This window comes from Dipodomys spectabilis, unplaced genomic scaffold, assembly GCF_019054845.1.
Source record: "Dipodomys spectabilis isolate Male_0828 unplaced genomic scaffold, ASM1905484v1 ptg000360l, whole genome shotgun sequence".
In the NCBI taxonomy this organism is placed as follows: domain Eukaryota; kingdom Metazoa; phylum Chordata; class Mammalia; order Rodentia; family Heteromyidae; genus Dipodomys; species Dipodomys spectabilis.
The window spans coordinates 2,547,962-2,572,849 of NW_024871037.1; the positions used below are offsets into that span (position 1 = coordinate 2,547,962).

Consider the following 24,888-nt stretch of genomic DNA (forward strand, 5'->3'; position numbering starts at 1 on the left):
GTGCACAGCTAACAACCTTAAAGGGTTTAGTCCTGAAAAGCTTTCCATTTTCTTCATACGACCTGAAAATAGCCGGCCTCAGCTAAGCAGGCCGAGCTCCTCGTAGAAAATAAACGTAGACAAAACAAAGCCATCCATAAACTGTGAGCCTGGCTCAATTCCTTGACACAAGTTGACGTAGGGAAGAAGCTAAACTACAACTCCCAGCAGGCCCCACGCGCAGCGCGTCTTCCCATTGGACATCAAGGAGCAGCGTGCTCCAGCGCCCCACCCAGAAGGCAAAGCCTGTCTCTCCCTCTCCACCTCCTCCCCTCCCCTCCCCCCGCGCGGGGCACGGCGGGAGTGGAGTAGGTGAGACCGGCCGCGGCACTTCATCTCCCGGCGGGCCGAGCGCGGTAGGCGGCGGCGCGGCGCCTTTGTGGAAGCAGCAGCCCGCGGGGAGGAAGTTCCGGTCTCCGCGGCCGGGTCGGTGGTAGTGGCTGAGGTAGGAGGAGCAGGCCGCGGAGGCTTCGCGGCTTCGGTAAGGCCCCCAAGGCAAGAGAAGAGGGCGTGCCTGACCCTGTGGGGAAAGCGCCGGCGGACTGGGCCGCTTTGGACTTGGTGGGCCCGCGCGGCCTACAAGTCGCGACCTCGAAGTCGCGGGGCGGCTTGCGGCCTCACTCCGCAGCGGCGGAAGGGTTAGGGAACGCCCGAGAACGGTCGCGGGCCTGAGGCGGGGCCCTGCTCTGTGGTAGGATTACCGGTCCCACGGCGCCAGCGGCCCCTCAGGGAGGCCGGGTCCCGGTGCGTGGCGGCGGCGGCGGCTTGGTGCTCCTAAGTCTGCGGAGCTGTAGGCGGGCTCGGTCTTCCTCTTCACTCTTTCCCTCCCCCTTCATCTCCCCCCCCCCTCGCTTCTTATCCAGTTCTGAGGTATCTCTTAGGGAGTCCTTCGCCTGCAGTCCGGGACGTCCGGCTAGGCGGAACGGAATGGCGCGAGGGCTCCGAACCTGGGCGTCGGGGCGGTAGAACCGGGAGATGGGGGGGGGGGGGGAGTGGCCTGGGGTGGAGTGGGGGGGGGAGGGAAGGCATCTTCGCCCGTTGAGGCGAATGTGGGATGCGAGAGATGTTTTTCTCCTTGGTGCTTCGTATTCTTTGTAGCGTCGTAAACTCGTATTTTTCTCCTAATAAGATGCTGCTGGTATTTCTGGGACTGCGTTTTTTTTCCTAATAAAAAGGGCACATAAGCTGTGAGGGTAATTGTATTATTATGTTTTTGTTATGATTTGCCTCTTCTGGCTGTGCTTGTGATGTATGGAGTGGTTGAATAGTTTTTCTGGTGCTCCTGTCACCCGGTTTTTCTGAATTCTGGATTGTGCTCCAGTTTTGTTAGCTTCCAACTTCCTGTTGAATAATGTCAACGGGAACAACTGATTTAAATATGTCAGAATTACCGCATTTGTGTGAGGGCCTCTTAAGAACTGGTCAGTTTGGCAATGAAGACAGTAATTAATAAATGATAACATTTTTGCTGAAGCACAAAAGTTGAATATTAACCTTGACCTGCATTTATTTAGATAGCTAATGTATAGGATTGTTAACAAGTGTTTGTGGACAACCTTTTTAGAAAATGAATCTAGGGCCTTGCAAGCCTAGGCAAGGTTTTTACCACTGAACTACATACATACAACTCCAGACTTTTTTTGGGGGGGGGGGGGGAGTCGGTCATGGGGCTTGAACTCTGGGCCTAGGCGCTGTCCCTCAGCACTTGAGCTCAAGGCAAGTGCTCAGAGACTTGAGCCACAGTGCCACTTCCGGTTTCCTGGTGTTCTATTGGAGATGAGAGTCTCCTGCCCGGATTGGCTTTGAACTGCGATCTTCAGATCTCAGCCTCCTGAGTAGCTAGGATGACAGATGTGAGCCACAGGTGCCTGGCTCTAGACTTTTTTTCTGATGGTCATAAGCCTTGAATTCAGGGCTGTCCCTGAGCTTTTGCATTCAAAACTAGCCCCCTACCACTTGAGTCACAGCGCCACTTCCGTTTTTTTTTTTTTTGCGGTTAATTGGAGATAATAATCTCATGGACTTTCCAGCCCCTGATTGGCTTCAAAGCTTGATTCTCAGATCTCAGCCTCCTGAGTAGCTAGGGTTACAGGTGTGAGCCACTGGTGCCTCTGTGTGTGTGTGTGTGTGTGTGTGTGTGTGTGTGTGTGTGTGTGTGTGTTAACATGTGTGTTAACGGATTTGGCTTTATTTACTTTAGGATCCTAGGTTCTTGTAGCTTTTGTGTGTGTGTGTGTGTGTGTTGGTTGTGGGGCTTGAACTCTGGGCTTGGGCACTGTCCCTCAGCTTTTCAGCTCAAGGCTAGTGCTCTACCACTTGAGCCACAGCGCCACTTCCGGTTTTCTAGTGGCTTATTGGAGACAAGAGTCTCATGGAGTTTCCTGCCCATGCTGGCTGGCTTTGAACCATGATCCTCAGATCTCAGCCTCCTGAGTAGCTAGGATTACAGGCGTCAGCCACTGGCACTGGCTCTTGTAGCCTTTTACTAAGGAATGATGAGTTGTAAGATGAAGTTACCCAATGGACTCTTCAGACAGAAATTTGAGTAAGATTACACTGTTCTGCCAACATGTTTAGATATGTAAATTAATAATAATGTTTTTGTTGAACTCAAGGTCTTAAAATGTCCCCTTCTCTGCTCATTGTTGGTACTCTACCAGTTCTGGCTTTTTGCTGGTTAGAGTCTCCATGTGGCTTAGTGGTAGAGTGCTTGCCTAGCATGATGAAGCCCTGGGTTCTTCTATTCCTCAGTACCACAGAAACAGGAAAAGCTGGAAGTAGCGCTGTGACTCAAGTGGTAGAGTGCTAGCCATCCGCAAAAGAAGCTCAGAGACAGTGCCCAGGCCCTGAGTTCATGCCCCAGGACTGGCAGAAAAAAAAAAAGTCTGGATTTGTCTTCCCTAGCTGGCTTCATCTACAGGCCTTCTTAGTATAGACTTAAAGGTAGGTGTGAACCACTGGTGCTTGGCTTACTGTTAATCTATTCAGAGTTTTATAGATGTTATAACTGTTGGAAAGTTGTGAAAATTTAAAAATAAGCCATTTTTTGAAGGAATCTCTAGTTTATGTGCCATGTATATAGATTTTTTTTTTAACAGTCTCACAGTTCACATACGGTTGGAACTTACACTTCCTTGAATAACTCATTGATATTGGGCAAATTGCCTAGCTTCTCAGATCTTCAGTTTCCTCATCTGGAATAAAGTTAAAGAAAGAAGTAAAGCCATCTCAGATTTTTTTTTTTTTTTTTTTGGTTGGTTGTGGGACTTGAACTCTGGGCCTTGGCGCTGTCCCTCAGCTCTTCAGTTCAAGTTCTCTACCACTTGAGCCACAGTGCCACTTCCAGTTTTCTGGTGGTTTATTGGAGATAAGAGTCTCATGGGTTTTCTTGCCCTTGCTGGCTTTGAACTGTGATCCTCAGATCTTGACTTCCTGAGTAGGTAGGATTACAAGTATGAGCCACCAGTGCTTGGCTTCTTTGTTTTTTTTTTTTTTTTTTTTGCATGAGATTTATTATGTAACACAGTGTTCACAAGACAGTCCATGGTGCACAGAAAATAACTATTATTACTTAAATAGGGTCTCATGTAACCCAGCTTGGTCTGTGTAGGCCAGGTTGGCTTCAAACTCAATATTACCATTATTGCCTGAGCTCTGAGATTACAGACCTATGCCACCAACTTTCATGTAAATCGTTTTATTTAGCAGTACAGGAGTTTGTACTTAGGGTCTCATGAATTCATGCTAGGTAGGTGCTATATCACTTAAGTCATGTGCCAGCCCTTTTTGCTTTAGTTATTTTTTTTTAGGGTCTTTGAAACTCTACCACTCCAAAAGCCAGGATGACAAGAATGACAAGTTGCTAACATGCTTAGCTTATTGGTTCAGATGAGGGGGAATCTTACTAACATTTTGCCTGTGTTGGACTCTAATCTCAATCCTACAGATCTCTACCTCCCAAGTAGCTAGGTTTACAAGTGTGCACCTAGCCTGAACCATTTCAAAGTATACAGTTCAATAGCATTAGTTATATTAACAATGTAGTGAAACTGACAAGTTCATCTGTTACTAAAGCTTTTCAAGACCCCCAACAGAAACTGTAACCATTAAGTAACTACATTTTTTCTTCTAGCCATTAGTAACCTCTAGTCTACTGTTTTCCTCTGATAATCTTTAATTTACTTTGTCTCCTCTTCCCTCCCTTCCCTTCTACTTCCTTCCTCTTTCTTTTTCACTCAAGGCTGGCACTCTAGCATTTGAGCCTTGGCTCAACTTCTGGCTTTTTGCCTGTTAATTGGAGACAAGAGTATCATGTATTTGTCTGCCCACACTAGCTTTGAACATTGATTTTTCAGATCTCTGACTCCTGAGAAGATAGGACTATAGGTGTGACCAATCAGCAACTGACTTGAGCTGGTTATTTTTTAGATAGTCTCTGCCTAAGTGCATGCCTGGACTGCATCTCTTCTATTTTAGGCTTCCCATCATAGCTGGGATGGTAGTAGTTAGGATTACAAGGATGTTCCATGGGTACCTGGCATTTTATTTTAATTTTTGTGCCACTACTTCAGAGAGCTGTCTGTTTTGCTTGCCCATTTGTTAATTGGATTATTCCTTTCTTTTTTTTAACTTTTTCAGTTCATTGTATATTCTGATATTAATCCTTTATCTGTTGAATAGCAGGTGAAAATTTCTCACATTCAATGGGTTGTGCCTTTTTTTTTTAATTGCTTCTTTTGCTGTGCATAATAAACGTTTTAGTTTTTTTTTTTTTGGTTGGTTGTGGGGCCTGAACTCGGCCTGGGTGCTGTCCCTCAACTCTTCAGCTCAAGGCCAGTGTTCTACCATTTGAGCCATAACACTACTTCCAGCTTTTTTTCTGCTTATGTGGTGCTAAGAAATTGAACCCAGGGCCTCATGCATGCAAGGCAAGCACTGTACCACTGAGCCACCTTCCTAGCCCAACTTTTTAATTTTAATTTTAATTTTTTGTGTTGGTTCTAGGGCTTGAACTCAGGTCCCTGAGCTTTGGTGCTCAAGGATAATGTTTTACCACTTAAACCACAGTTCTTCTTTTGGCTCTTTGATGGTTAATTGGAGATAAGGGTCTCATGGGCTGGCTTTGAACCAGGATCCTCAGATCTCAGCCTCCTGAGTAGTTAGGATTACAGGGATGAGCTTCTGGTACCCAACCACATAAACTTTAATTTGATATAGTGTGTCAGTTTTTATTCTTGCTTTCTGGGGAATTCGAGTTCTATACAGAAAATGATTGCCTATATCTACAACTTCCAGATTTCCCTCTTTTCCCCCCCTGTAGTTAAGTTTAAAGTTTCAGATCTTACTTTGAATGCTGAGATCCATTTAGAATTGATTTTTGTGTAAAATGAAAGATAAGGGTCATGTTTCAGTCTTCTGCAAGTATACAAAACAATTTTGCTGCCAGGTGCTGGTAGCTCACCCCTATAATCCTAGTTACTCAGGAGGCTGAGATCTGAGGATCACAGTTAGAAACCAGCTGGGGCAGAAAAGTGCCCATGAGACTCTTACTTGTAATTAACCACCAGAAAACCAGAAGTGGAGCTGTGGCTCAAAGTGGTAGAATGCTAGCTAGCCTTAAGTAAAAAAGCTTAGGAAAAGTGCCTGGGCCTTGAATTCAAGCCCCATGACTGACCTAAATAAATAAATAAATAAATAAATAAGGTATTAGATGGCCATAGTTGTGTTTTTTCTTAGTGTGATATCTGTTCATCCATCCATCTATTCATCCATCTATCCTAGTTGTGCTTCAGGGTCTTGAACTCAGGACCTGAGTGCTATCCCTGAGCTTTTGTGGTCAAAGCTAGTGCGCTACAACTTGAGCCAAAGCTCTTACTTTTGGCTTTTTTAGTGGTTAACTGGAAATAAGGGTCTCATAGACTTTTGTACTCTGTGGCTTTGAGCTGCAATCCTCATCTCCCAGCCTCCTGTGTAGCTAGGATTACAGGTGTGAGTCAGCAGTGCTCAGCCCAGTAATGTTTTGATTTTTCTCCTTTTATTTTTGTTGATGGCTGGTTCTCTTCATTCAACAATGTGTTGTTCAGTCTCCATGTGTTTTAATATTTTCTGCAGTACCCTGCTGTTAAATTCTAGTTTAATTTCATTATGGTTTGATAGAATAAGTAGAATGATTTCAATTTTCTTGAATTTGCTAAGTCTTGTGATATATTTTGGATAACGTTGCATGGGGTGGTAAGAATATGCATTATGCATTTGCTGGATGAAATACTCTGTAGATGCTTCAGGTTCATTTTGTCTGTGGTGTCATTTCTGAGTTTTCTTTGTGGATTTTTGTGTGTATTGGCATTGGGACTTGAACTCAGGGCCTCATTCTCTTGTTTTCAAAACATTTGCTGTGGTGAGAATAATAAACTATCATGACTAGTCAGGTGGATAGAGTAGGGTTAGCTACATGGGCTGAAAATTGTGCTAACTAGATACTGATCCAAAAGTAAAGGACAAGTTTTATGCTGAAAAAATTAGTAAATAGGAAGTATATAACATTCTTAGTACATTTTAACAGTTTATGATACTCAAAATACACATTTTTATTAAAATTAACTATTTCTTGTTATAAATTAATGTGTAATGGTCTAAAAGTGACCTCTAAATATATTCTTGCTACTGTAGTCCCTAATACCAGGTCACTAGTTTAACTTTTACTTCATATTCTAAAGTACTTTTTGTGCTTTATACTTCATATTCTAAAGTACTTTTTTTTGTGGTTTATTTTATACAGGTTCTGCTCTAAGTAGATTTGGGTCAAAAAAGAATCTACTTATTGAGGCCCTCTTGACAAAGAGATGTGGGGGGATTCTCGATCTGCTAACAGAACAGGACCTTTTCGGTAAGTCCTGAAATTTAAATATTGAAATTGTCAGCATTTTAATAATAAGTATTTAGTATAGCACTTTAGCCTACTATAAAGGCAAATATTTTGTAGAGAAATAATAGCTCTGATTCTTTATATTTAGAAACTGTTATAAAAGTTTGTAGTCTGAATGTGGTAGCATGCTTGTAACCCCAGCACTAGGAAGGCAGAAGCAGGAAGATTTTGAATTTAAGGCTGGCTGCATAGCAAGACCTTGTCTCAAACAACAACAACAACAACAAAGAAGTTTCCAGTCATTTCTAAAGTGATTGTGAGACTGATACCCAGCATGCCAAGTAGTATGGTTTTGTTTTGTTTTGTAGTACTAGGGATTTAACTCTGGGCTCTGAGCTTGCTAGGCAAGCTCTCTACTACTAGTGCTAAATCTTCACCCTTTTTTTTGGGGGGGGGGGGGGGGGATGGGTTCAGTTGTGAGTCTTGAACTCTAGTCCTAGGTACTGTCCCTGAGCTCTTCAGTTCAAGGCTAGTGCTTGACCATTTGAGCCATAGTGCCACTTCTGGTTTTTCTGGGGGTTAACTGAAGTCTCACAGACTTTTCTACCCAAGCTGGCTTTGAACTGTGATCCTCAGATCTCAGCCTCTTGAGTAGCTAGAATTATAAGCATGAGCCACTACCACCAACCTTTTATTTTTTTGCTTGTCGTGGGGCCTGAAATCTGGCCCTGGGTTTTATCCCTCAGCTCTTCAGCTCAAGGCTAATGCTCTACCACTTGAGCCATAGCACCACTTCTGTCTTTTTCTGCTTATGTGATGCTGAGGAATCGAACCCAGAGCCTCATGCATGCAAGGCAAGCACTCTACTATTGAGCCACCTTCCCAGACCCCTCTTCAACCTTTTGATTATACTTTTTTTTTTTTGGGGGGGGGGCAGGTACAGAAAATAAGGAGCCTCATGCCTGCTATGATTCTAGGCAACTTCTCTACTACTTGAGCTAAGCCCCTCCACTAATCTTATGTCTGAGCCATGCTTCCAGTTTTTTTGTATTGGTCCTAGGGCTTGAACTTGGCCTGTCTGTTGTCCCTGAATTAATTAATTAATTAATTTTTTTTACTGTTAGCTAGCACTATCACTTGAGCCACAGCTCCATTTATGACTTTTTTGGTGATTAATTGGAGATAAGAGTTTTATTAATTTTCCTTTCCAGGGTGTCTTCAAACTATGATTCTCAAATCTCAGTCTCCTAAATTGCTAGGATTACAGGTGTGACACTAGGTTCCTGTTCTCTTTTGTGATAGTTGTTTTTTAGATTAGGGTTTTGATTCCTGTCCAGGCAGGAAGTATCTGCCTGTTTTAGGCTTCCTATTGTAGTTGGTTTAATAGGTGTGTACCACTGTGCCCAACTATCAGTTAAGAAGGGGGTTTTGTGAACATTTTACTTTTTAAATTGTATGTATTAGTTCTGCAGATGGATTTCATTGTGATAGATCCATATGTGCATATGAAGTCAACTTTTCTTTCTTCTTTCCCCTTCTTAAAACAACTTCAGTTGGTTTCATTGTTTTCATTTTATACATGTGTATAACGAGCTTTAACCAAGATCACTGCTTATGTCCTCTCCTTTAGTCTTGTCCTTCATACTGCTATCCATCCTCAAACAAACCTGTTTTATATTTCATCCTTCTTTTGTTTTTTGGTGGTACTGGTATCTGGGTCTTGAGATAGTTCTACTTCTGAGTCACAGCTCCACTTTAAACTTTTTGCTGCTTAATTGGAAATGAGAATTTCATTGACTTTTCTACTTAGTCTGGCTTCAAACTGTGATCCTCAGATCTTAGCTTCCTCAGTCATAAGCCACTGGTGCTGGCAGAACTTTTTTCCTTTTGGACCCATTTAAACTTAACATATTCATTCAAGACTGGCATTCTACCACTTAAGCCACTTCTGGATTTTTTTGTTGGCTATTTGGCAATCAATGTCTCTCAGATTTGTCTGCCTGGGCTAGCTTCAAATCTTGATCCTCAGATCTGAGCCTCCTGAGTACCTGAGTGGGTAGGATAACAGGCATGAGCCTTTTCTTCCTTTTTTTTTTTTTTTATGGTATTAGAGGTCAAACCCAGGACCTAGTCCATACTAGATAAACAACTCTATCTTTAAGCTATACACCTAGCTCCTAATTTTTAAGCTCTTTTAACTATAGAACACTTTATTTATTTGTTTGTTTGTTTATTGCCAGTCCTGAATCTTGAACTCAGGGTGTGGGCTCTGTCCTTGAGCCTCTTTGTGCTCAAGGCAAGCGCTGTACCACTTGAGTAACAGCACCACTTCTGGCTTTTTCTGCTTAAGTCCTGTTTAGGGGGAATTCATTTAGACTAAAAATGGTGTCTTGCAAGAAAATAACTTTCTTTCCTTTAAAAAACTTTACTAGTAGGACTGTTTACTGATTAGTTCCCATAAGACACAAATATAAGAATCATAGTACAGGGCTGGGAAGGTGGCTCAGTGGTAGAGTGCTTGCCTTGCATGCCTGAGGCCCTGGGTTCGATTCCTCAGCACCACATAAGCAAAACAAAGAAAAAAGCCGGAAGTGGCGCTGTGGCTCAAGTGGTAGAGTGCTAGCCTTGAGCTGAAGAGCTGAGGGACAGCGCCCAGACCCAGAGTTCAAGCCCCATGACTGGACCCAAAAAAAAAAAAAAAAAAAGAATCATAGTACAGTATAGTATTCTAGGTCTATTTGATCTTAACCTAGAAGGATAAGATAGTAAAGGTTGTGTTGGATGTGTTCTGATCAGAAAATATGTAGATGGGCTGGGAAGGTGGCTCAGTGGTACAGCTCTTGCCTTGCATGCATGAGGTCCTGGGTTCGATTCCTTAGCACCATATAAGCAAAAAAGAAAAAAGCCAGAAGTGGAGCTGTGGCTCAAGTGGTAGAGTGCTAGCCTTGAGCTGAAGAGCTGAGGGACAGCACCTAGGCCCAGAGTTCAGGCCCCATGACTGGACCCCCCCCCCAAAAAAAAAAATATAGATTAATATGCCTCAGCTCTCACCCCATGAATATGGGAGGCTTAAGTCCTCTAGCAAGTGAATGAGTAGAACTTCAATTATTTGTAAATATGAGAGATGCTGTGGTTAATGGTAAGATCATAGTTTTAGTGTTAAATTATATACCTTATGAAGAATATTTAAATTTGTTCCTTTTATGAAGAACCATATAAACATAACTAATGTTATAGGATTTAATAGAAGTCATCATGTTCTGAAAATCCATTAAATGTACATCAGTCATTCAACTGTTTTGGTTAATGTTATTAAGATGTTATAACTTTATGAAAGGGTTTAGTACTAGAACTTTTCTCCTGAATTGAGTGCATTAGTGGGCCTATGAATTTTACTACATTGATGTAGTTTGAACTCAGAAGGGTCTTATAATGGAATTTCTATATTTTGGGAGGCAAGAATTAAGTTGGTCTTAATAAATCTCAATGCTCAGCTAAGTAGCAGATAACCCTTCAAATAATTTTGTTTTCTTTATTCATGTAGCTCCACCCAGGATACCAAGTGCCCAATTGCTTACTTAAAGTCCCTAGTCTTTAATCAAAGCCAAAATATTTTTTTAAGTGTAAACTTCTGATAGATAGATAAAGGGAAAATGTTGGATAATTAAAAAAACTAGGTGAACTCTTGTTTATCTTTTGAGTTCCATAAACAGGGTATAATTCTTTTTTTTTTTTTTTTTTTGTTGGTCGTGGGGCTTGAACTCTGGGCCTGGGCGCTGTCCCTCAGCTCTTCAGCTCAAAGCGAGCGCTCTACCACTTGAGCTACAGCGCCACTTCCTAAGTTAATTCTATATGTATTTAAAAAATATATTTTGGGGGCTGGGAAGGTGGCTTAGTGGCAGAGTGCTTGACTCGCATGCATGAGGCCCTGAGTTGGATTCCTCAGCACCACATAAGCAAAAAAGCCGGGAGTTGCGCTGTGGCTCAAGTGGTAGAGCGCTAGCCTTGACCTGAAGAGCTGAGGGACAGTGCCCAGGCCCAGAGTTCAAGCCCCATGACCGACAAAAAAAAAAAAAAATCTATATCTATATCTATATATATATTTTGTTAGTATAAAAGTTAGTATGAGCTTCTCCATTTTGGATGTGGGAATAATGCTTACAGACCTAATGCTTAGCTGGGCACTGTGGCTCATGCCTGTAATCTTAGCTACTTAGGAAACTGAGATCTGAGCATCATGTTTCAAAGCCAGCCCGGGAAGGAAAGTCTATGAGACTCTTATCTCCAATAAACCACTAGAAGACCAGAAGTGGTGCTGTAGCTCAAGTGGTAGAGTACTCACCTTGAGCTGAAGAGCGCAGGGACAGCGCCCAAGCCCAGAGTTCAAGCCCCACCACTATCACCAACAACAAAAAGACATTAATGCTGTCTGTAGGTCCCTTCAAGCTTCTTGATGCTGTTGCTTGGTTTAGATGACTTATAACACATACTTTGCAGCATTTCCTGTGATAACATTAGGTAAAGTAATAGAATCAATCTGAGAGCATTTCTAGGGGAAGCTGCTGAAAAGCTGGGATTTAGATGCAACTAGAGTAATGCTCAGCTGGCGAACACTGGTATACAGTTAGTTTTCCTTTCTTTTGGGAGTGCATCCATTTTGATTGGGTGGTAAACATGCTACAGATATAATAAATAATTTGGTATATTCCCCTGGAGCAAGACATTTCCTGAAGCTTACTGTAAAAAGTTTATAGTGCATTGATTTATTTTTTTCTTCCTGATATATAGGAATCATCATATTGACTTTGGAATTCTAAGTTCCCTGGCAATAGAAAATGGGAGTTTTTGTAGTATATTACCATTGTTAGCTTATCTGGTATTGCGGATTTTCCCTGTTGCAGGACTGGGTGAAAGCTTTTTCTGCAGCAGTCATGTTGAAAACCTTGTATTGACTTTCCTCGTGTTCTGAAATGGGAGCATAAAAGTTTACTCCGCCACTTCATCTTAAAGTAGCAAAACTATGCTGTTTTCTGCAGATCTAGGACCTTGTTACAGAACTCTGCCAAAAAAAAAAAAATTACAGAAGAATTTGCTGTGATTAGAGAAGAATATGCTGGTGTGTAGTTTTCAAACTCTCTGGACAATATAAGTAACACTGTCTTTGTTTCTACAGCGGGAGCCAAGAAGAAAGGTTTGCTCCCGGGTGGAACAGGGATTATCCTCCTCCTCCCCTTAAGAGTCATGCTCAAGAAAGACACTCTGGCAACTTTCCTGGCAGAGATTCACTTCCCTTTGATTTCCAGGGGCATTCGGGGCCTCCCTTTGCAAATGTAGAGGAGCATTCATTCAGCTATGGAGCTAGAGATGGACTTCATGGTGACTATCGAGGAGGGGAGGGACCTGGACATGACTTCAGGGGAGGAGATTTTTCATCTTCTGATTTCCAGAACAGAGATTCATCACAATTGGACTTCAGGGGTAGGGGCATACATTCTGGGGATTTTCGGGATAGAGAAGGACCACCTATGGACTATAGGGGTGGTGATGGTACTCCTATAGACTATAGAAGTAGAGACACCCCTCATATGAACTACAGAGACAGAGATGCACACACTATCGACTTCCGAGGTAGGGATGCTCCTCCACCTGACTTTAGGGGTCGGGGCACTTATGATTTAGATTTCAGAGGCAGAGATGGATCCCATGCAGATTATAGGGGAAGAGATTTACCAGATTTAGATTTCAGGACTAGAGATCAATCCCGTTCTGATTTTAGGAATAGAGATGTATCTGATTTGGACTTCAGGGATAAAGATGGAACACAGGTGGACTTTAGAGGCCGAGGATCAGGTACTACTGATCTAGACTTTAGGGACAGGGATACACCACATTCAGATTTCAGAGGTAGACATCGGTCCAGGACTGATCAGGACTTTAGGGGAAGAGAAATGGGACCTTGTATGGAATTTAAAGACAGGGAGATGCCTCCTATGGATCCAAAAATCTTGGATTACATTCAGCCCTCTACGCAAGATAGAGAACATTCTGGTATGAATGTGAACAAAAGAGAGGAATCCACACATGACCATACAGTAGAAAGACCTGCTTTTGGCAACCAAAAGGGAGAATTTGAGCATTCAGAAACAAGAGAAGGAGAAACACAAGGTGTAGCCTTTGAACATGAATCTCCAACAGACTTTCAGGACAACCAAAATACAATTCAAGAGAAAGAGAAGTCACAACTTTCTGGAGGTGAACAACAGAGTTCAGATGCTGGTCTGTTTAAAGAAGAAGGTAATCTGGACTTTCTTGGCCGACAAGACACTGATTATAGAAGCATGGAGTATCGTGATGTGGATCACAGGTTGCCAGGAAGCCAGATGTTTAGCTATGGCCAGAGCAAGTCTTTTCCAGAGGGCAAAACTGCCCGAGATGCCCAACAAGACCTTCAGGTATGTTGATAAGGTCTTTTTCATGATTTCTTTCTCTCCCTCTTCCTTCCCCTCTCCCCTTTTCTTTTCTTTTCTTTTCTTTTCTTTTCTTTTCTTTTCTTTTCTTTTCTTTTCTCTCTTGTTCTCTTTTGCTGTCTCTTTTCCTCTTCTCTGCTCTTTTCCCTTTCTTTTTGTTCACAGTCTCACTGTTTAGTGCAGCTGGCCTTTAACTCGTGCTCCACCACGCCTGTCTCCATAAGGCTTTTCTGTAAAATGAACTATAGAATCTAGGATCTTCAATCCTAAATCTTTCCCTATACAGCCATTAAAAAGCAAAATTGAGCCAGACACTGGTGGATTGAAATTCAAAGCTAGCCTGGGCAGACAAATCTGACAAACTCTTATGTTTAACCAGCAAAAAAGCCAGAAGTAGAGCTGTGGCTCAAGTAGTAGAGCATCAGCCATCTTTGAAAAAAAGCTAAACCAGAACATGAGGCCTGAGTTCAAGCTCCAGTACCTATATTTGATCTTGGTTTTCATTTTACATGCAGAAATATATGTACTCATGAAATAATTTTATATTCTGAATTCAAGGATCAAGATTATAGAACTGGCCCAAGTGACGAGAAACCTAGCAAGCTTATTCGATTAAGTGGGGTACCTGAAAATGCTACAGAAGAGGAGGTAAGGAACTTTTTTTTGGTTTGGTTGGTTGGTTTTTGTTTTCTGTTTCTGTCAATTAAAAATATTTTTAAGCCAGGCATAGTGATACAAACCTGTAATCCTACCACTCAGGAGGCTGAGGCAGGAGAATCCTGAGTTTCAGGCTAGCCTGGATTATATTACATTGTGAAACCCTATCCCCACATTTTTTTTTTTAATTACTAGATTGTAGACATCAATAGCTCACACCTGTGGTCCTAAAATGCTCAGGGGGCTGAGATCTGAGGATCTCAGTTCAAAGCCAATTCAGGCTGGAAAGTCTGTGAGATTCTTTTTTTTTTTTTTTTTTTAATTGTGAAAATACTGTACAGAGGAGTTACAATTACATGGGCAAGATAGTGAGTACATTTCTTATCAAGCATTGTAGCCTCCTCCTTTGTTTACCCTTCCCATCCCTTCCCAGCCTCCCCCCACCCCCCACCCAAAAGTCTGTGAAATTCTTATTCCAATTAACCACCAAAAAGCTAGAAGTAGAGGTTTAGTTTACATGGTAAAGTGCCAGCCTTGAGTGAAAAAGCCCAGGCCCTGAGTTCAAGCTCTAGTACTTGCACCAAAAAGTTTTTTGAAAAATTACAGGTTCATAGGAAAAGAAATGTATACAGGCTTATGTATTCTCCAGCCAGCCTCCCTAAATGTTAACATCTAACTATATTCTGTATCTAAACCAGCAAATTGACTTTGAAATAATACATTGAGCATACTCAGGTTGCTAACGTATTCACTTAGATGAGGTTTGTAGAAGATTGTAAGACATTATTTCTGTCCTTAGACCTGGTATTTATCCTTTCAGGAACACGTACACAAATATGTCATTGATTTTACAGCAGTAAAAACTGGGAGTTGCCTAATTGCAGTTTCAAAATATTGTCATTTCAAACTATGGCAGAATTTAAGGAATAATTAGTTGGAAATTGCAACAAAAACTGACAGTCCTGCCTGGCCTCGGTGGCTCATGCCTTATCAGAATTCTTTCTTTTTTTTTTTTTTTGCTTATGTGGTGCTGAGGAATCGAACCCAGGGCCTCAGGCATGCAAGGCAAGCGCTCTACCACTAAGCCACCTTCCCAGCCCCTCCTTATCAGAATTCTTAGGACCAGAATTATTTCAGATTTTGAGGTTTTAGGGGTTTGGAATACTTGCATAAACTTTCCTGGTTGATTATCCCTACTCTGAAAATCCCAAACCAAAGTATTCTAGGTTCTGAAACTTTTTGGACATTGGGATTCTGAGTTTTTGGATAATAGATATTTATATTTCTGTAGGTATTTTACAACACGGTGAGAATCATAAAGTAACTACTTCCATGGATAGTAAAAAATAGTGAAAAATAGAGAACATAATTTGAAGCATTAAGTTTTCTAAAGAAAACTAAAGATCTAGAGAACTAAACATGGAGACATGTTGTAATCAATTACTTGGGAGGTTTTGAGATAGGAGGATTGAGAGTTTTTGTCTAGTCTTGGAGATATAATAAATTCTAGGGTAGTTTAGACTACTTAGCAAGGTCCTGTCTCCAAACAAAACAAAAAATGATTTTGTGTCACTTTGATTGGGCCATTTTAAATTGGATAGTTAGGGGATGCATCATTGAAAAAGTAACATTGAGCCCAAGTCTGGATGCAGAGAATTGTTTCACTTGAAGGTAGAGACAATAAATAGACTGAGTTCAAGTGTCATGGCCCCAAACTAGACTGGAATGAGCTCAGTGTATCATTATATGTTTAACAGATGAGAAACTATATACTAAAATGTTAATATAACAAGGGAGTAAAGACTTCAAATGCAGATAGTTTAATTTTAAAGTTTTAACTCCTGCTTGCATTTTTGGGAATTCAGAATCTTTTTTTTTTTTTTACACAACAAAAAAACCCAGTTTTATTCTGTAGCCCAGACTGGCTGAGAACTCTTTAGCCTTCCAAGTAGCTAGCAACAGCTACTTGGAATCTATGAATATACCACTACTTGGAGTTTTGTTCAGCATTTTTTGAATGCCCGTTGTGTGCATAGCCTAGTTTTTCCTTTATAAAAGAATCATAGATTTGTAACCCCTCTGTACAGCATCTTTACAATAAAATAAAATTAAAAAAAATAAAAGAATCATAGCTTTAAGTTACATAGAATCAAAACCAGTAGGGAAATGCATTCATTGTTGACTATGATTTATATCAGCGTAAATATCACATTTTTGCAGATACTTAACGCATTTCGGAATCCCGATGGCATGCCTGTAAAGGAGTTGCAGTTGAAGGAGTACAATACAGGTGAGTTCTTTTACTTGTATGTGTCATTGGGTTAGCAAAAATCGTTGTCAGATTCTATATCATGTGCTACTCAAAATTTTTCCTTTTTAAGAAACCACAATTAAGTTGGTGCTTTCAAATAATAGCCAACTTTAGTCTTAGCTGTGGTTCTTTTGTGGATATTTATCCACAGATAGGTGATAAGGGTGCATGTTCCTGTTCTGAGTGCCTGTGATAAAGTGAGTGTTGTAGCATTTGTCCTTAAATATGCTTTAAATAATTATTAAGTTTAATATCTATATTTTTCGTGATGTAATGCTTACATTTGAGCCTAAGAGGATTTAATAAGCTTGCTGTATGTAATAATTTATATTTTATTGCTTTAAAATAAAATTTATAATTTTCTAGACAAATCATACAAACTATTGTTTTTTTTTTTAAATATAAATTTTGCTCCAAGAACAGAGTCCTGCAACATTACTTTGTTGAAATTCATAAGTGGATCCAAAAGAGCTTTCACTTTAGTCTCTATTCTGTGATCTGCTCTGTAGATTAAACTGTAGGATATCTTCATTTTGTCAGTTCCTTCAAAAACTTCCTATACAAAAAGTAGTCCAAAGTGAAATGCCAAGCACTCCATATTTTTAGGACTATATAATATGAAATGGTTTAAAAATAAAAGTAATCTTCACATGATCTTTTTTGTAGAATTTTAAATTGAAGAAAATGGAGCATTAACCGTTTCAGAGAACATAAAACTATAGTAACCCAGTTAAAGAAATCTTCAAGTAAAAGTATGCTGTTTTTTAATACATATAATACATAGATCACTTTTATTTTTTAATATTTCATTTTATTTTTTTACAGTGCTGAAGAGTCAACCCAGAGTCTTGGGTGGGCTAGGCAAATGCCATACTTCTGAGTTAAATCCTGGTTTCTATTGTTTATTTTTTTGTTTGCTTCTTTTTGAGATAAAGCCTTGCTATGTAGCCAAGGCTGACCTTAAATTCATAATCGTCCTGCCTAAGCCTCCTGAATGTTGGGATTACAGTTGTACACCACTACATTAACTGGATAGCTCTAAGTTCATATTAATTCTTTTTCTTTGGTTGGTCATGGACCTTGAACTCAGGGCCTGGGTGCTGACTCTGAGCTCTTTTGCTTAAGACCACTTTGAGTCACAGCTTCATTTCCAGTTTTCTGGTGGTTATTTGGGTATGAGAGTCTAATGAACTTTCCTCCTTGGGCTGGCTCTGAACCACAATCCTCAGATCTCAGCCCTTTGAGTAGCTAGGATTATAGTGGTGAGCCACTTGTGCCTGGCTCATATGAATTTTATTTATTTATTTTTTGCTGGTCGTGAGGTTTGAACTCTGGGCTCAAACACAGTCCTTGAGCTACTTTTGCTCAAGGCTAGCACTCTATGACTTGAGCCACAGCAACACTTCTGGTTTTTTCTGAGTAGCTTATTAGAGATAAGAGTCTCATGGACTTTTCCTGCCCAGGCTGGCTTTGAACTGCTATCCTCAGATCTCAGCCTTGTGAGTAGCTAGGATTATAGACATGATCCACTGGTACCCGGCTTTAATGCAAATTCTTGAGGAGAAAATTATCCACAAAAATCATATTTTGTGCTCAAAAGAATATGTCCAAATATATTTTTGTCTTCAATTTGAGAACAAACTCCAAATATTATTTCTCAGAAAGCCAATTATTTCTTTGTATTAAAATATCAACCCAGAGCACAGTGCTAGTGGCTCACACCTATTATCCCAGCTATTCAGGAAGCTGAGATCTTGGGATCATGGTTCTAAGCTAGCCAGGGCAGGAAAGTGTGTGAGACTCTTATCTTCAATTATCTTTTGAAAAAGCTGGAAGTAGAGGTGTGGAAGTAGAGGTAGAACACTAACACTGAGTAAAAAAAAAAGCTCAAGGACATTGAGTTCAAGCCCCAGGATAGGCACCTTCCCCCCCCTCCCCCCCAATCAACTATTAGTTTGTGAAACATGACAGAGTGATTAATGCTGTTCTTGAGTACCTCACTTTTTTGGGGGTACTATTTTTATACTTTTCTCATACATGCTTTTTGTGTGTGTGTCGGTAGTGGGGCTTGAACTCTGGGCCTGGGTGCTGTCCTTTAGCTCAAGGCTAGTGCTCTACCACTTGAGCTATAGTGCCACTTCTGGTTTTCTGGTAGTTTATTGGAGATAAAGAGCCTTTCCTGCCCAGGCTGATTTTAAGCCACGATCCTCAGATCTCAGCCTCCTGAGTAGCTAGGATTACAGGTGCCAGCCACCACCCCTGGCTCTCATGCTTTTTTGAGGAACTAAAGAGAATTTACAGGCTAGATATGCTTTTTAACTTTCTGAGCAGTAGCTTCCAATATTATGAACTATGCTTTTATTAATTATTAATATATTTAGGAATGGTGTTTTAATGTTTAAATGGCAATAGTTTTAAGGAAAGATGTTTTAAAGGAAAGATGACTTAATGTTTAAGTAGCTGTAGATTAAACTCTTTAGTTTCTTTAGTGGTCATTGATACTGTCCTTGAATTGTTATATGTAAAAATGACACTAAAGTATATAGCATCCAAAGAGGGAGTGGGTTTTTCTGTTGTTCCTTTTTTTTTTTCTTCAGGGGAAAGGGGGTCAATACTGGAGCTTGAACTCAGAGCCTCTTACTCTTCCTTAGCATTTTTGCTCATGGCTGGTGCTCTACCACTTGAACTATACCTCTACTTGTGGCTTCTTTTTGGTGCAAATAAATGCTAGAGCTTGAACTAAGAGTAGAGGTTGTCCTTGAGCTAGTCCTCTACCACTTGAGCCAAATCTTCAGCTGTTTTGCTGGTTAATTGAAGATAAGAGTTTCATGGACTTTCCCCGCACAGGCTGACTTTGAACCACATTCCTCAGATCTCATCCTCCTGAGTAGCTAGGATTACTAGAGTGAGCCATCAAGGCCAGCTTATTTGTGGCATTTTGCTGCTTGATTGGAAATAAAAGTCTGAGATTTATCTGTCTGGGTTGGCTTTTTTTTTTTTTTTTTTTGCCAGTCCTGGGGCTTGAACTCAGTGCCTGGGCACTGTCCTCTTGCTGAAGGCTAGCACTCTACCACTTGAGCCACAGCGCCACTTCTGGCTTTTTCTGTTTATGTGATATTGAGGAATTGAACCCAGGGCTTCATGCATGCTAGGTAGGCAAGCATTAGGCAAGCACTAAGTCACATTACCGGCCCTGGGCTGGCTTCTAACTGCAATCCTGAGATCTCAGCTTCCTTAAGTAGCTAGGATTACAGAAGAAAGTCTCCAGTGCCTGTCTCAAGAGGAAGTTTTGTCAGGCCAAAGGCATTGATGTATATATGTAATCATTTAGAGCAGTCGTTTAAATGTTTTTAACATATGTATACATATAAAATGCACAATGATCATATATATATTTAACATATATATATATTTATATCTACGTTTTCTCTTATTTATTTATTTATTTATTTTTGTCGGTCCTGGTGCATGAACTCTGTGCCTGGGTGTTGTCCCTTAGCTTTTCTCAAGGCTAGCACCCTACCACTTGAGCCACAACGCCACTTCTAGCTTTTTTCTGCTTATGTGGTGCTGAGGAATCAAACCCAGGGCATTGTGCATGCAAGGAAGCACTTTACCACTGAACCAACTTTCCAGCCCATAAGTTTTCTTATAAAAGGATTGGATTACCAATTCCATGTTATTGGTATTAATCTGTATGTAACAAGTAGCATACACTTTTTTTTTTTTTTTAATGTGTGCTGGTATTGGAGCCTGAACTCAGGACCAAGGTGCTCAAGTCTGGCTCTCATTACTTGAACTTCACCACCACTTCCAGCTTTTTTCTTGTTAACTAGAAACAAGAATCTCATAGACTTTTTTGCCAAGGCTTCAAATCATGATCCTCATGTCTTAGCCTCCTGAGTAGCTAGGATTACAGTTGTGTGCCACTAGCGCCTGGCTATAAAAGGAACTTTTTGAAAATATTAGTCAGATCATGTTACTACTCTGTCTAAAAGCCTCTAATGAAACCTATCTCCTGTGGAAGAAATTCTAACTTCCTTTTTCTGACTTAATGCCCTTTATGAACTGGCCTTCAAAGGCTGACTTCATTCTATGTGATTCTATACTTTTCCAGTAGGCTGTAGCCAAATTGAGCTTTTCTGTAGTTGTGGACTAGTACAAACTTTTTTCTGTCAGAGCCTTTGTACTGTTCTTCCTTCTGATCCTTACTGTCTTCTGGCTTTCTTTCTACCTTTGAGGCCAGCCTTGGCTACATAGGACTCTGTCTCAAAAAAGGAAAAAAAGAACAGTTTATATTATGAATATTTACATTTTCAAGGAAGGTTTTTTTTCTTTGAAATTATTTTTTTTTGGAAGGTTTTTCTTTTTAGGACAAGGTCTTGCCATGTAGTTTAGGCTGACATTGAATTCCTTGGTTCAAGTAATCCTCCTGCCTTCACCTTTCTGAATAGATAGTCTATAGATACATGCCACTGTGCCCACCTTGATTACGATGTTATTTATTTAATTATAATGTTGTATTGCATTGTATGCATTTTCAGATTTTTGTATATTCACCCATGCTTGAACCCTGTCTGTATCACTCAAATCCCATATCCTGTTTTTCCTCTCATTGAATGATCGTAGGGGGAAGGCTGAGATTCATCCATGGTCTCAGCTGACTTTTTTTTTTTGTTGGTCGTGGGGCTTGAACTCTTGGCCTGGCATGTAGTTAGCTCTTCAGCTCAAGGTGAGCACTCTACCACTTGAGCCACACCACCACCTCCAGTTTTCTGGTGGTTAATTGGAGATAAGAGTCTCGTGGACTTTCCTGACCAGGCTAGCTTTGAACCGTGATCATCAGATCTCAACCTCCTGACTAGCTAGGATTACAGGCATGAGCCATTGTTGCCTGGCTTTTTTTTTTTAAGGTGTCCTTTTTTCCTAATAAAGTGAGTTTTATTATTATTTGTTTATGTGGTACAAAGGAATCGAACCCAGGGACGCATGCATGCTAGGCAAGAACTCTACCCTAAGCCACATTCCTAGTCCTCAGCTGATTTTTTTTTTTTTTTTTTTGGTTCGGTTGTGGGGCCTGAACTCTGGACCTGGGCACTGTCCCTCAGCTCTTCAGCTCAAGGCTAGCGCTCTACCACTTGAGCCACAGCGCCACTTCCGGCTTTTTTTTTCTTTTTTCTTATGTGGTGCTGAGGAATCGAACCCAGGGCCTCATGCATGCAAGGCAAGAGCTCTACCACTGAGCCACCTTCCCAGCCTTCCTCAGCTGATTTCTGATTCCAAGTTTTTCTGAGCATGAACACTTACCATGCTGGGCTATGCTTATATTATTTAAAGCAATATATTTTTCATACTTTATGGCCTTTAAATGCAAGCCCCTATCATGTGGTGTCAACCAAAGGAAAAGTGATCTGTTGTGACGCTGGTGGAAAATGATCAATGTTGGACTTACATTGAAAGATGGTACGTTCCTCTTCACCTTGAAGTCCCCAAGTATGATTTTAATAGTGATGGCTTTCATCTCATAGGCTAATTTGGTCTCTAACCTCTGAGTTAAAAATATAATTGTATTTAATGCTAGGCTTATATATGTATTTACATAGTTACCCACAAGAATATATTCATTTTTAAACGTTTTTAAGTATACAATATCGTTTCTTTCCATGTTGTTAATAACATTTTTATAGTTGTCATTTATAAAAAGACAAGTTTTTGTCTTCTTTGGGAAGTAGATAACAAATGCTTTTCTAACTTGCTTATTTTGGTCCACTCAGAATAGTCTTTTTTTTTTTTTTTTAAAACAATCTTTTTTTTTTTTTTTTTTTGTCGGTCGTGGGACTTGAACTCTGGGCCTGGGCGCTGTCCCTCAGCTCTTCAGCTCAAGGCAAGCGCTCTACCACTTGAGCCACAGCGCCACTTCCGGCTTTTTTCTTTTTGCTTATGTGGTGCTGAGGAATCGAACCCAGGGCCTCAGGCTTGCAAGGCAAGCACTTTACCACTGAGCCACCTTCCCAGCCCCATCAGAATAGTTTTTTGTTTGTTTGTTTTTGTTAAATGTTTTGTTTTGTTTTTGGTGCTGGTCCTGGGACTTGAATTCAAGGCCTGGCTTCTTCCCCTGAGGTTTTTGCTCAAGGCTAGTGCTTTATCACTTGAGCCACACTTCCACTTCTGGCTTTTTGCTGGTTAATTGAAGATAAGAGTCTTATGGACTTTTACTGCCTGGGTTGGCTTTGAACCACAATCCTCATATCTCAGCCTCCTGATTAGGTAGGTTACAGGCAGCAAGGTGCCAAGCTAGATGGTGCAAAGCTATCTAGCAAAAATATTAAAAAATGAAAAGGCTGTACAGTGTGGTGTTAATAGTATCCCTTCGGATCTGTTCTGCTAGGATTTAAAGCTCAGTATTTACTGTTAGAATGAATGAGTAAAAGATTTATTCTTTCAGGCTGGGAAGGTGGCTCAGTGGTAGAGTGCTTGCGTTGCATGCATGAGGCCCTGGGTTTGATTCCTCAGCACCACATAAGCAGAAAAAGCCAGAAGTGGCGCTGTGGCTCGAGATTTATTCTTTTTTTTTTTTTTTTGTCAGTCATGGGGCTTGAACTCTGGACCTGGGCACTGTCCCTGAGTTCTTCAGCTCAAGGCTAGCACTCTACCACTTGGCCATAGTGCCACTTCCGTCTTTTTCTGATTATGTGGTGCTGAGGAATCGAACCCAGAGCCTCATGTATGCCAGGCAAGCACTCTACCACTAAGCCACCTTCCCAGTCCGCCCCCTCCCCCCCCCCAAAAAAAAGATTTATTCTTTCTTTGCCTACTTCTCCATGGATAAAATATGGTTAATATTTTCCTCATAAGGTAGTGAGGATTAAATCAGAATATGTGAAGTATTTTGAAATAGAGCCTTATCCCAACAAGTTCTATGTAAATACTATTTAGTATCATTGTTTTTTTTGGCTATTTCTGAAAATTTTTATGATGCAATTAAGAGTTTTGACACAAAGAATGCCTAGGGATTGAGATTTGGCACCTTTTTTCCTTTTAAATTGAAGGTATTTCTTATAGTTACAGTTACAAATTTAAATTTGTAAACATGAATTAGAAGACTATAGCAAAGCATTTAGTTTCCTCCGAAGTATAGGACACTGAATAAACCAGAATCATATCTGGCACTGGCGGTTTGCACCTGTAATCCTAGCTACTCAGAAGACTGAGATGGGGAGGACCATGGTTTGAGGCCAGTCTAAGTAGCAAAGTCTTTAAGACTCTGCCTCCAAAATAACCAGCAAAAAGTGTGGCTCAAGTGGCAGAGTGCCCACCAAAAAAGAGCAAGACCTCTAGTTCACTAGTCTTTTTTTTTTTGGTTGTTGCAGGGCTTGAACTCAGGACCTGGGAGCTATACCTGAGCCTCTTTGTGCTCAAGGCTAGCACTCTACCACTTGAGCCAGAGCACCACTTCTGAGATCTCTAGTTCAAACTCCCAACACTGCTAAAATAAAAATCAAAACTGAAATCTTTTTTTTTTTGTTAGTCACGGGGGTTGAACTCTGGGCCTGGGTCCTGTCCCTGAGCTCTTTAGCTCAAGGCTAGTGCTCTGCCACCTGAGCCACAGTGCCATTTCTAGTCTTCTGGTGGTTAGTTGGAGATAAGAGTCTCATGGACTTTCCTGGACTTTCCTGTCAGGGCTGGCTTTGAACCATGATCTTCATGTCTCAGCCTCCTGAGTAGCTAGGATTCAGCCAACTGAAACCTTTTTTTTTTTTTTTTGCCAGTCGTGGACCTGAACTCTGGGCCTAGGGGCTGTCCCTCAGCTCTTCAGCTCAAGGCGAGCGTTCTACCGCTTGAGCCACAGCACCACTTCTGGCTTTTTCTGTTTATGTGGTGCTGAGGAATCAAACCCATGGCCTCATGCATGCAAGGCAAGCACTCTACCACTGAGCCACCTTCCCAGCCCTGAAATCATTTTTTGAGTGAAGCTAATAATGGAATTTTCACAGAACCTTTATTTGACACTTTTAGGTATACCATTATCTAGACAGATAGCAGATTTTTCTGATCTACTGCTTAGATAGGCAGTAAATTGTCTTGACCTTTGTGGAATTTTTCTTATACTCTTGAGGCAAATAACTGATGCAAATTCCTTAGAATCTTCAATTCCACATCCACTATACTTCAATTTCTTAATTAATTTGCTCTTCTGTTTTTGTTTTTGTCGGTCGTGGGGCTTGAACTCTGTGTCTGGGCACTGTCCTTGTGCTTCTTTTGCTCAAGGCTAGCAGTCTTACCACTTGAGCCACAGCACCATTTCCAGTTTTTTCTGTATATGTGGTATCGAGGAATCGAACCCAGGACTTAATGCATGCTAGGCAAGCACTCTACCACTAAGCCACATTCCCAGCCCCCATCAGCATTTCTTTTCATCTTACTGTTTTGAGGCAAGTCTTCGGTTAAATGCTTATCTCAAAATTCATTCTCTTTACATGTCACTTGTTCATGCTCTGTGATTTCACTTCTTTTTTTTTAAAAGCAAGGATTTAGGGCTCTTTTTTTCT

At 40.8% G+C, this 24,888-nt stretch overlaps 1 protein-coding gene across 5 annotated transcripts in view; it reads left to right on the top strand.

The window, feature by feature from the left end:
* Positions 1–415: 415 nt before the first annotated feature.
* Rbm6 (RNA binding motif protein 6) overlaps positions 416–24,888 on the top strand; it is a 78,634-nt gene continuing 54,161 nt past the window's right edge. For 2 of the 5 annotated variants that reach the window (XR_006145182.1, XM_042665938.1), the window contains exons 1-5: positions 416–520; positions 6,818–6,925; positions 12,078–13,356; positions 13,930–14,019; positions 16,249–16,318. Coding sequence is in view for 2 of the 5 variants with exons in the window: in XM_042665938.1 (XP_042521872.1) it covers positions 6,882–6,925; positions 12,078–13,356; positions 13,930–14,019; positions 16,249–16,318 (1,483 nt within the window). In the remaining 3 variants the exon portion in view is untranslated. Of the gene's footprint in view, positions 521–6,817; positions 6,926–12,077; positions 13,357–13,929; positions 14,020–16,246; positions 16,319–24,888 lie in introns of those variants that run through there. The other 3 variants (XM_042665939.1, XM_042665942.1, XM_042665940.1) reach the window with 3 other exon arrangements.